Below are 13,780 nucleotides of genomic sequence, written 5' to 3'. Positions count from 1 at the left end.
TTTAACTTTAAAGGGACAGTCTACTCCAGAATTGTTATTGTTTAAAAAGATAGATATTCTTTTTATTACCCAATCCTTAGTTTGGAATAACAAACATGGATATACTAATATACTTTTTATCTCTGTGATTATCTTGTATCTAAGCCTCTGCAGACCGCCCCTTAATTTCAGTTCCTTTGACAGACTTGCATTTTAGCCAATCGGTGCTGACTCATAATTAATATCTATATGACACACATGACCTAACGCTATCTAGCTGTGAAAAACTGTTAAAATGCAAAGAGATAAGAGGCGGCCTTCAAGGGCTTATAAATTAGCATATGAGCCTACATAGGTTTAGCTTTCAACAAAGAATAACAAAAGAACAAAGCAAATTTGATGATAAAAGTAAATAGGAAAGTTGCTTAAAGGTGGATTCCCTATCTAAATCATGAAAGTAGACAGTCCCTTTAACTATAGAATGAAATGTTTGCTCACTTACCTTAACAGGCGCAAAGCCCTTGCAAGATGCAACTTTCACAAATCCTTGGTGCTCTCTTGTTGGGGATTTCATTGGCAGCAGCAAGTACCGAAATATGCCAAGAACTAAAGGGTAAAAGCTGCTCTATTTTAACATGTATACCTGGGAAGAACGGATTACCAGGCAAAGAAGGGAAAGAAGGAGAAAAAGGAGAGAGAGGTAAGGATTTTTTTTTTATTTTATTAATTCATTAGGACATATTCTCAAAAACCCAATGACATATAGATAAATGGTCAGTTTATTTCACTGACATTGTAAAGTAAGTGTCTCTCCTTTACATAAAGCATATTAGTGAACTACTTTAATCAAATACACAATTTCCAAGGTAAAAATTGCCTCTAAAACAATCCCAGAGAGGCCTCCTAATACTGACAAAGCATCTTATTGACTCTCGCCAGACCAGAGAGCTTTAGAGAATTTGTCCCATAGTTGCATAATAGTCAAACTTAAAGGGACAGTCTACACCTTGGTCACCTTAAAGTCTTACCTTAGATTAAGCTGCAATTAGCCTCCGGCACTTTTTCTATATTATGCAGCAGGAACAGTAAAAAAGTTATTTTAAAATGAATATTGTTTCTGGCTACTTTAAAATGGCTGCCAAGCTCCACCCACTGATGACATCTGTGACTAAGTAAAATAGAAACATTTCCCTTTTTCTCAATTGTTTACCCTAGGACCACAAGGAGCAGTTGGTCCACAGGGACCTCCAGGAATTTCCAGACCACCAGGCTCAAAAGGAGAACAGGGACCACAAGGCCAAAGAGGAGAGAAGGGTGACAGCGGAGAATCAGGTATTCATAATGTTTAAATAAGAGTGGGGTGAAGAGGTAGTCTCCGTTGTTACAATATTTTGTCACAGTAAATATCTCAAAACAGATACACTATTAACTGGTTTATGTGGTAATAAATGTAACAATCTTGATCAACTAAATGTTAGGAACATTGTGACACTCTCTAACGTTATAACATTTTAAAACTTCTGCAATTTATCAAAGTGCATATCTCACTGGTTCTTCTAAAACTGTATGTCATAATGGAGACCATACCAAAGAGTAATCCATTCCATATATTATAAATCAGAATAGTGAGATTACTTATACTGTATATACATTTATACAAAATTAACAACATCTAGAACTTCAAAACTGTGCACAGCCCAAGTCCCTTATTTGATTAAATATAATGATGCAAGCCTACAAAAAAGCAAAAAACTCCCCTACCCCATGCACAACTCACCTAGACCAGTGCTACTTAAAGGGACATGAAACCCAAAAAAATGTCTTAATGATTCAGACAGAGCATATCATTTTAAAAACCTTTTTTTTATATACTTAATACTATAAACCTTTCTTTGTTCTTGTGTTATTCTTTGTTGAAGCGATATCTAAATAGCACTACATGAGAGGAAAAAGTGCTGCCATCTAGTGCTCTTGCTAATGTATAACATTAGTACTACATGACAGGAAATAGTGCTGCCATCTAGTGCTCTTGCTAATGTATAACATTAGTACTACATGACAGGAAATAGTGCTGCCATCTAGTGTTCTTGCTAATGTATAACATTAGTACTACATGACAGGAAATAGTGCTGCCATCTAGTGATCTTGCTAATGTATAACATTAGTACTACATAACAGGAAATAGTGCTGCCATCTAGTACTCTTGCTAATGTATAACATTAGTACTACATGACAGGAAATAGTGCTGCCATCTAGTGATCTTGCTAATGTATAAGATTAGTACTACATGACAGGAAATAGTGCTGCCATCTAGTGCTCTTGCTAATGTATAACATTAGTACTACATAACAGGAAATAGTGCTGCCATCTAGTGCTCTTGCTATTGTATAACATTAGTACTACATAACAGGAAATAGTGCTGCCATCTAGTGCTCTTGCTAATGTATAACATTAGTACTACATGACAGGAAATAGTGCTGCCATCTAGTGCTCTTGCTAATGTATAACATTAGTACTACATAACAGGAAATAGTGCTGCCATCTAGTGCTCTTGCTAATGTATAATATTAGTACTACATGACAGGAAATAGTGCTGCCATCTAGTGATCTTGCTAATGTATAACATTAGTACTACATGACAGGAAATAGTGCTACCATCTAGTGCTCTTGCTAATGTATAACATTAGTACTACATGACAGGAAATAGTGCTGCCATCTAGTGATCTTGCTAATGTATAACATTAGTACTACATGACAGGAAATAGTGCTGCCATCTAGTGCTCTTGCTAATGTATAACATTAGTACTACATGACAGAAAATAGTGCTGCCATCTAGTGCTCTTGCTAATGTATAACATTAGTACTACATAACAGGAAATAGTGCTGCCATCTAGTGCTCTTGCTAATGTATAACATTAGTACTACATAACAGGAAATAGTGCTGCCCTCTAGTGCTCTTGCTAATGTATAACATTAGTACTACATGACAGGACATAGCGCTGCCATCTAGTGCTCTTGCTAATGTATAACATTAGTACTACATGACAGGAAATAGTGCTGCCATCTAGGGCTCTTGCTAATGTATAACATTAGTACTACATGACAGGAAATAGTGCTGCCATCTAGTGCTCTTGCTGATGTATAACAGTAGTACTACATGACAGGAAATAGCGCTGCCATCTAGTGCTCTTGCTAATGTATAACATTAGTACTACATAACAGGAAATAGCGCTGCCATCTAGTGCTCTTGCTAATGTATAACATTGTTGCAAAAATGCAGCCACACATAGATTCCTAAACTTAGCCTTCTTCAACAATGGATACCAAGAGATGGAAGAAAATTTGACAGTAGAAGTAAATTGAAATTGTTTAAAATTGTACGCTCTATCACAAATTAAATATTTTGGGTTTTATATCCATTTAAGTATTGGAACCTTTCATTTTATTGTTCATTCCATGGAACAAAAAATCAACCTCTCCCCCCGACAAAAAAACACGCAAAAATATATATCATATTCTATTTTGTATATCATGTATGTAACTTTGTACTTTGTTTAGCTTATACATGCTAAATAGAATATATTTCAGGTATAAGATGTCATATTACGATGTATTCTATCCATTTTCAATAAAGTAAGACCCATTGAGGGCCTCATCATTATAAACATTTGGCGCCAGATTACAAGTGGAGCGCTAGATATCGCTTTAGTGAAAGCGATATTTGCTATCCACTGTGTAATACCAATGCAAGCTAATGTGCACTGGTATTACAAGTTGTCAGCTATGCGAACACGAGCTTGCATTCACATTGCTGGAAAGCATTGCGCTCACGACAGCACTCTTCCATAGGCTCCTATGTGAGCCTCGTTCTCATGCCGTGACACCTCTCTCAGCAAAGGCAGTAAGTAACGCAGCGGTTATAAATACATCTGTATATGCTTATATATATATGTGTATATATGTGTCAATATATTTTTCTAACATCCCACTTCTCCCAACTTTACCCACAAAATACTGCCTAGTGCAGTTATTTTCTTAAAAAATAAAGATGCTGTTATCTTTATTTTTTAATAAAATACTCTGCACTGTTTTTGTTGAGGCATTTGGGGCATATTTAAAAAATTAACCAGAGATCTGATCTCTGGTTAATTTTATAAGCGTTATTGCTACCGCAAGCTTGTGATAGCAATAACCAGCTACTTGTAATGGCTGATTAATTATTGTGTGCCCGTAATCGTAAACGGACAAATTTGCCTATTTGCGGAAGTGTGATAATTTAGTATTCCACTTGTGATCTAGCCCTAAAACACAAACCCATTGATGTCTATGGGGAAAAAAAAGTTAAAGGGACAGTTCACCCAAACTTGTTCTCCCCTTTACATTATTCCCAATGATCCTTATTACCTGCTAGAGTGTATAAAATTTGTTACAAGTAGCTCCTTTTCTCCTATTTCAGCATTTGAAATAGCTGATTTAGTCTGTGGTATTGCCACCTATACTGGAAGTTTTGATACTGGAGTAATTGCTATTGATTGACAATCCTAAGTAAACACAGCCAGCAGAAGAGATTACACTCTCAGTGGGATGCAGGATAGTTAAGTAATAAAATGATAATTTTCCATTGTTCTCTCTATGTATTGAGCTTTGGTGTTCGAGACAAATATAAGATAAGGAAGCAAGTGTGTGTACACACAGTGATAACACAATGAGATCTGATATTACCTGAAGCTCAACCCATTGTAATAGGCTGTGGTTTCAAATCACAAAACCAGCTACTTCATATACACAAATAAACCTAAAAATGCAATTTCTCAAATATTTTATACTCTGCAGCTGGTATAACAAGTCATTTAAAATACATTAATAAAGTTATGAACCTCTAATCCACCCCTCCTGACATCGCTGACACTAATAAAATGGTTAACCCTTATTCCTCCACTCCCCAACATTGCCACCACAAAAAAAAGATTAACCTCTAAACCTCCGGTCTCCCACATCGCCACTACTAAATAAACCTATTAACCCCTAAACCTCCGGCCCCCCACATCATCGCCATTAAATATACCTATTATGCCCTAAACTGCCAGACCCCCACATCGCAAAACACTAAATTAAACTATTAACCCCTAAACCTAACACCCCCCTAACTTTAAATTAACTATCTTAAAATAAATATAAACTTACCTGTGAATTAAAAAAAATAAACCTAACATTAAACTATAAATAAAACTAACATAACTATTCAAATAAAATAAAAAATAATACCAATTAAAAACCTAAATTACAAATTTAAAAAAATCTAACACTACTAAAAAAATAAATAAACAATAAAAACCAACAGGATGAGAGCTACTGAAATTCTATTGGCTATTCAAATTAGCCAATAGAATTTCAGTAGCTCTCATCCTATTGGCTGATTTGAACAGCCAATAGGATTTCAGTAGATCTCATCATATTGGCTGATTTGAATTTCAAAAATCAAATCAGCCAATAGGCATGCAAGGAAAGCCATTTTGAAAAGTCTCCCTTGCATTGAAGATTCAGTGTACGGCAGCGACCGTATGAAGAGGACGCTCCGCAACGGATTTCTTGAAGGATGGACCCGCTCCGCGCCGCCGGGGTGAAGGTAGAAGATGCCGTCTGGATGAAGATAGAAGAAGCTGCCTGGATGGATGAAGACCTTGCCGCATGGATGAAGACTTCTCGCCGCTTGGAAGTGGATCGTCAGGGGTTAGTGTTAGGGTTTTTTTTTACTTTTTTGGGTGTTTTTTTTTTTAGATTAGGGTTTGATTTTTCTTAAAAGAGATAAATGCCCTTTTCAAGACAATGCAAAAGAGCTGAATGACCTTTTAAGGGCAATGCCCATACAATTGTATCTTTGTAAAAATTTTTACAGGGAAATCTTTGTATTTTTTTTTACAGGGAAAAGAGCTAATGGTAGTTTATTGTAGTCTAGGTTTTTTTTATTTTGAGGGGGGGCTCTTTTTTAGGGCTATTAGATTAGGTGTAATTGTTTTTATTTTGGATCATTTTGTTTGTTATTTTTGTAATTTAGTATTTTTTATTTTTTGTAATTTTAGAATTTTTTATTTAGTACTGTTAGTTTTTTTTTTAATGTGTAATTTAGTTTATTTAATTGATAGTTATTTGAATTTTAGTCTAATAGTTATGTTAGGTATATTGTTACTTTAAACTTAGTTTTTTTCATTTCACAGGTAAGTTTTTTTTAATTTCAATATAGTGATGTTGTAATTGTAATTTAAAGTTAGGGGGTTGTTAGATTTAGGGGTTAATAGTTTAATTTAGTTTTTTGCAATGTGGGGGGCTGGCGGTTTAGGGGTAAATAGGTTTATTTAGTGGTGGTGATGTGGGAGGCCAGAGGTTTAGGGGTTAATAACTTTATTTAGTAGCGGCAATGTCGGGGAGCGGTGGAATAGGAGTTAATAGCTTTATTATAGTGGCGGCGATGTTGGGGTGCGGGGGAATAGGGGTTAAAACTTTATTATAGTGGCTGCGATATTGTGAGTGGCAGATTAGGGGTTAATAAGTTTATTTTGGTGTTGGCGATATCGGTAGTGGCAGATTAGGGGTTAATAAGTTTTGTTTAGGTGTTGACGATGTTGGGGGCGACAGGTTAGGGGTGTTTAGACTTGGAGTTTATGTAAGGGTGTTAGGTTTAAACTTTTTTTTCCCCCCCATAGACATCAATGGGGTTGCGTTACTGAGATTTGTCATTCTGCAATCGCTGGTGTTAGTTTTTTTTATAACACACTCTCCCCATTGATGTCTATTGGGAAAGCGTGCACGAGCACATAAAAGCAGCTCTTGGAATTTGTGCTGTATGGAGCTCATCGCCACCATAATGCACGCACAAGGCCGCTTTTCAAAAACTTGAAATGGCATCGTAATGGAGGGTGATGTGGGAGTTTGGTGGTCTAGGGGTTAATAGGTTAATTAGGGTTATTGCGATGTGGGAGTTTGGCAGTTTAGGGGTTAAATAGGTTTATAGCGATGTGGGGGGTTGGCGGTTTAAGAAGTAATAGGTTAAATATGTTTTTTGCGATCTGGGGGTTTTGTGGTTATGAGGTTAATAGGTTAATTAGGTCTATTGCGATGTGGGTGGTTGGTGGTTAAGGGGTTAATATTTTAATTATGTTATTTGCGGATTAGGGGTTAATTACTTTATTGTTTTGTGATGTGACGGTTGACGGTTTAGGTGTTTGTTAATACTTTGTGCGGGAGGTTAGGTTTTTTTTTGTTATACTTCGTGCAGGCGGTTATATGTTTTTTATTTATATTTCTTGCAGGCGGCTACGTGTTTTTTAGTTATTTCGTGTGGGCGGTTGCATGTTTTTTTGTTTAAGGCTTTTTGTTTAAAGTGTTTCCTTCTGTTCCTGACCCTGAATGCCTCCACCTCTCCCTCCAACAACAGAGTAACCTGTCATCAGTTCCTCATACTAAAGAACTGCACAGGGAACTACTCAGAATGAGGAACATCGGCACAGAGCAGTGTCTGGTGAAGCTGAAGCCATCTTTTGTTTATAGTCAGTTCGGCAACCTAAGATTATTGAAAATGATCTTTTCTTTAACAAATTCAAAATGTGTTTTGTTGTCTTTAATGTGAAGCAATGTGTTTTTTACTCTTGTACAGTAGTTATGCACACTGAAAATCACCACTTTGTTATTTAAATACCCATAGGAAGAGTGGGTGCTGGGTCCATTGTATTTATTTGAAATAATATCCACTCAAGACTCTTGTTTGGAAATCAGTGAGTGCACTTATCTTATCTATGTATAGTGTGTGTGTATGTATGTATATATATATATATATATATATATATATATATATATATATATATATATATATATATATATATATATATATATATATATACATATATACAGTATCTCACAAAAGTGAGTACACCCCTCACATTTTTTTAAATATTTTATTATATCTTTTCATGTGACAGCACTAAAGAAATGACACTTTGCTACAATGTAAATTAGTGAGCGTGCAGCCTGTATAACAGTGTACATTTGCTGTCCCCTCAAAATAACTCAACACACAGCCATTAATGTCTAAACCGTTGGCAACAAAAGTGAGTACACCCCTAAGTGGAAATGTCCAAATTGGGCCTAAAGTGTCAATATTTTAATTATTTTCCAGCACTGCCTTAACCCTCTTGGGCATGGAGTTCACCAGAGCTTCACAGGTTGCCACTGGAGTCCTCTTCCACTCCTCCATGACACCGTCATGAGCTGGTGGATGTTAGAGACCTAGTGCTCCCCACCTTCCATTTGAGGATGCCCCACAGATGCTCAATAGGGTTTAGGTCTGGAGACATGCTTGGCCAATCCATCACCATTACCCTCAGCATCTTTAGCAAGGCAGTGGTTGTCTTGGAGGTGTGTTTGGGGTTGTTATCATGTTGGAATCATGCTCTGCTTCAGTATGTCACAGTACATGTTGGCATTCATGGTTCCCTCAATGAACTTTAGCTCCCCAGTGCCAGCAGCACTCATGCAGGCCCAGACCATGACACTCCCACCACTATGCTTGACTGTAAGCACACTTGTCTTTGTACTCCTCACCTGGTTGCCGCCACACACGCTTGACACCATCTGAACCAAATAAGTTTATCTTGGTCTAATTGAACCACGGGACATGGTTCCAGTGATCCATGTCCTTAGTCTGCTTGTCTTCAGCAAACTGTTTGTAGGGTTTCTTGTGCATCATCTTTAGAAGAGGCTTCCTTCTGGGACGACAGCCATGCAGACCAATTTGATGCAGTTTACGGCATATGGTCTGAGCACTGACAGGCTGAACCACCACCCCTTCAACCTCTGCAGAATGCTGGCAGCACTCATGCATCTATTTCCCAAAGATAACCTCTGGATATGACACTGAGCATGGCGAGGCTTGTTCTGAGTGGAACCTGACCTGTGAAATTGCTGTATTGTCTTGCCCAACATGCTGCAGCTCAGTTTCAGGGTCTTGGCAATCTTCTTATAGCCTAGGCCATCGTTATGTAGAGCAACAATTCTTTTTTTCAGATCCTCAGAGAGTTCTTTGCCATGAGGTGCCATGTTGAACTTCCAGTCACCAGTATGAGAGAGTGTGACAGCGATAACACCAAATTTAACACACCTGCTCCCCATTCACACCTGAGACCTTGTAACACTAAAGAGTCACATGACACCGGGGAGGAAAATGGCTAATTGGGCCCAATTTGGGCATTTCCACTTAGGGGTGTACTCACTTTTGTTGCCAACAGTTTAGACATTAATGGCTGTGTGTTGAGTTATTTTGAGGGGACACCAATTTTACAGTTATACAGGCTGTACACTCACTACTTTACATTGTAGCAAAGTGTCATTTCTTCAGTGTTGTCACATGGAAATATATAATAAAATATTTACAAAAATGTGAGGGGTGTACCCACTTTTGTGAGATACTGTATATATATATACACACACACACACACACACACACACACACACACACACATTTTTTTACTGCTGAATGTCAACTGCATAGCTAAACACTCTTTCCCTTCAGTCACAGAACAGTACCTGCCTCACCAGTTAGCAATCCAATATTATTTTTGTTTTAGATCTCTTCAAGGGCAGGGAGACTCTCTACTTACTCTTTACACTTTCCAAATTTTAGGAACAGTGTCTTAAAGGGACACTCAAGTCAAAATAAATTTTATGATACCGAAAGAGCATATAGTTTTAAGAAAACTTCCTATTTATTTCCATGATCAAATTTTGCACAATATTGTTATATACACACTTTCTTGAGAACAAGATCCTACTGAGCATGTGCACAAGCTCACAGGGTATACATATACTAGTCTGTGATTAGATGATTTCTGTTACATGATACAGGGGGGCAGACAATGAGAGAAAAAATACATTTGCCAGAAAAAATCTACTGCTTATTGTCTTTATATTATGTACTTATTGATTATGCAATTCTACTGCATTGAGTGGTCTTTTAAGAACTGGTGATAACAGACTGAATTCCACCACTAAATCTAGCCCTATATACATACATGTGTGTATGTCACCATTATGAATATGTATCTGTGTATATGTCAATGTATCTGTGTGTATGTGTACATATGTCAATGTATCTGTGTGTGTCTGTGTGTATGTGTACATATGTCAATGTATCTGTGTGTATGTGTACATATGTCAATGTATCTGTGTGTGTCTGTGTATGTGTACATATGTCAATGTATCTGTGTGTATGTGTACATATGCCAATGTATCTGTGTGTGCATGTGTGTATGTGTATATATGTCCATGTATCTGTGTGTGCCTGTGTGTATGTGTACATATGTCAGTCTATCTGTATGTGCCTGTGTGTATGTGTACATATGTAAATGTATCTGTGTGTGCATGTGTGTATGTGTTCATATGTAAATTTATGTGTGTGTTTTTGTGTATGTGTACATATGTCAATGTATCTGTGTGTGCATTTGTGTATGTGTACATATGTCCATGTATCTCTGTGTGCCTGTGAGTATGTGTACATATATTAATGTATCTTTGTGTGCCTGTGTGTATGTGTACATATGCCAATGTATATGTGTGTGTAAGGTGTATAATCCCACGGGGGGGTGTCAGCGCAGGCCAAAGCCTGGGGCCTAGTGTACCACCTGAGGCATATGTAGATTATCTGATAAGGGCCCCTTAGAATGACTCAGACCACGCAGCATTATGATCGAAAGCCAATTCTGTTTATTGCACAGTGCAAGCCTTTCTTATAGTGACATACAGGGTTAAGGGGATGACACGTTAGGACCGCGTCATCTTACACAGTTATACAGAGCAATTTACAAGGAAAAACTGGAACATGAGTTTCTCATAACAATATTTACAGAGTCATAACAAACTACCATCTGCAGAGACAACCGAGTGTCTAAAGCCTCTTGTTTACATTATCTTATTCTATCTTACTTCTAGGCATTAGGCCAGGGTACATTGGCAAGGCCGAATAGCTAAAGAAACTCATAACATGCATATAATTCTCACTGCATAATACCTCAGTATAATAAAGTCTATTCATTACAAAATGGCTGCGAGGAACAAGATGGCTGCGAAGAACAAGATGGCTGCCATCAGGTTCATATTACCCCTAACATACCATCCTTTTATTCTAACAGAATAACATAAAAATAGACAGGCATAGAAAATTAGTAAAGCCTTATATTATGGTAACAGAACTCTATAAGAATACTAAAGAGAAAAATATTCGCATGTCGTGATATACTTTTATAGGCTAATTGTCACTGCATATAGGTACAGTCCCTCCAATACCTTCCATCTATCCTCCAGCCCTCCCAAAACTACCGGTCTACCAGCACAGAGACCCAACCAGCCCCCCATCTACCCCCAAACAACGCTGCATCTTCTATCTCTCCACCTGCATTGCTAGCACCCCCCCAATATGTCCAACAGTTCCTTTTCCACAGTAAAGCATGACATAGCAACAGCACAACTGTCTCTAGGTGGCCTCTGAATACTTTAAGAACAGTCTTTGTCCATTTGAGAGCGCTGCACCTTGACACTTTGCTATAATACAGTTCTCCAACAGTTCATTTGCAGTAGGGGTGCTTATCCACGGTTCTTCCGCAGGGAGATACTGGAAATCTGATGGTTTGTTCATGGGGTAGACAAGGCAACCAGTGGATACCCATGGCAAGCAGACACTCGAGTCACAGGGAGTCTAGGAAGCAAACAGAAACAGTACAGGATGAGTACACACCGCAATACAATCACAATTATGTCCAAATAAAACGTCACTTTCATCCTATGTCATTTAAAATCAAACAAAACATTGTTGATATATAATACAACCTAAATACATTGACATTTCTCAGAGAATAATTTACAACTTCTCTATACACTTTTAAATGATACTTCATGAATACTACGCAAGTGAAAACCTGTCAGACTTCCTCAAGGGCCTGAATGTTTATGCTAAAACTTATGCTAAGGCCTGCCCTGTAGTAAGAATGGAAAAAAGAAAACAGTCAATGAAAATAAATGAATTTCTTTACAATATCACTTTGAACTTCTAAAAAATAAAAGAACCTTGTGTTGCTTTATTCTGGATGGCTGCTATCTATAATGCTTATAATTCTCCAACCTAAATTCTCTCACACTCCTATATGAGGAAAGCATACAAACAGAACATCATTTAAAACTACAAGCTCTTTTAAAGGTAAACACATCTTTATGGTAAGAATTACTCTCTTTGACAAACATCAGGAATTACCAAATTCACTTTGCAGATACCATACTAATTAAAAAAAAGGGAAAAAATACCTTTGCTTTCATAAACTATAATTATGCTATTCCCTGAAACATTTCTCTGTATATTTACTATAAACTTCTAGCTTAGACGTGTCCTCCTTATGTTCTAAAGGGTGAAGGGTCTAAAATATTATGCTATGTTGCAGCATTTTCCTTGAACATATTTTCTTATACTCAGTGGGCCATTCAATAGGGTACAATACTGCAAAGTTCACAGTTACCTTTATCTAAAAAGTTACTATGTTAAGCACATAAACTACAATGTGCACTAATACCAATGAAGCATATGATTTCTTAGACCAAATATGATCAATAAAAATAAAACAAATACAAGAAAATACAAAACAAGCAATATAAGGAATGGAGTTAAAACACTACTCCCCTAATTTAATTGGTTGATCCTGTAACAGCATAACAGGACTTCCATATCGAGCGGTAAGGCACAGTCCAGAGAAGGATAGTCTTTATGTCCTGAAGACACACATCAGAGAAAACAGTCATGGATTACCCAGAGTCCAGTTCTGGGGCTGGTACCAGCATGCAAAGCAAAGAATGGATCCAAAGATAGTTCAGTAACTTTTTTTTTACTGCAGTATGATGGTTAAAACAAGCTTGACAAAAGGTCTTTCATCTTTATCTTTTCTTTCTTTAAAGGTTTACTTGCTTTCAATCTTTAATCTTTTGAAGAGTGCACTTATGGAATTTTGCCTGTACAGATTTTACCTAAATATGGAAACTCAAAAATAATTCAGTTAGTGTGTTTCAATCTCTGAAAACAGCATACTCTCATCCTGCAAATACAAATATAGTGTTAAGAACCACATAGAAAAATAAAACATTTTAGGCATCTGAAATTAACACAATAACATTGTACGAGGAGATTCAAAACGTTTTAGGTTCACCTCCTAAAAATAATCACCTCCATTACATAAAGATATTCATCAATACTCATCAATACTTCCCCCATGTTTGCGTAAAACATCTCATGTGACACGCAAACACAAGATAACAAGAAACTAAACGATAAATCATGCACTCCACTCATGCAGAGACAATTCTCAATAGCAAGCAAAATGAAATACTCTTCACAATTCAATGTGCTGTCCACAAAAGAGAAAAACATAACAAACAATGAAAACCAATCGTTCTTGTCTTACACAAAACGAAACATTAGCTGCTGACACAAATTTCAAACAACCACAATTAACTTAGAATGCAACACATATTCTGACATTCGCTGAAATGCAACACACTCAGAACATGACAAACAATTAAAAACATGCACTATGTACAAAACTTTAATATCACACAAAGAAAGCAATCACAGCAGATGCCCAAGAAACTTAAGTTGCAGATTGCACAAATAAAATTGCGCTTATTTGGGAAAGATCAGATAACCACAGTAGCCACTGTTAAAGGGACATTCTAGGATACATGAAAATTCATTATTCAGATAGGACTTTTAATTTTA

General features: G+C 36.9%; 1 protein-coding gene across 1 annotated transcript in view; it reads left to right on the top strand.

The window, feature by feature from the left end:
- The first annotated feature begins 507 nt into the window (after nt 1-507).
- The window catches only part of LOC128640387 (pulmonary surfactant-associated protein D-like), a 59,293-nt gene continuing 46,020 nt past the window's right edge, over nt 508-13,780 (top strand). The window contains exons 1-2 of the mRNA XM_053692879.1: nt 508-679; nt 1,195-1,311. Of these exons, the coding sequence (XP_053548854.1) occupies nt 508-679; nt 1,195-1,311 (289 nt within the window). The remainder of the gene's footprint in view (nt 680-1,194; nt 1,312-13,780) is intronic.

This window comes from Bombina bombina, chromosome 9 (assembly GCF_027579735.1).
Source record: "Bombina bombina isolate aBomBom1 chromosome 9, aBomBom1.pri, whole genome shotgun sequence".
Lineage (NCBI taxonomy): Eukaryota > Metazoa > Chordata > Amphibia > Anura > Bombinatoridae > Bombina > Bombina bombina.
The sequence above is the reverse complement of the archived record's forward strand: the minus strand, read 5'-3'. Positions and strand labels throughout refer to the sequence as shown.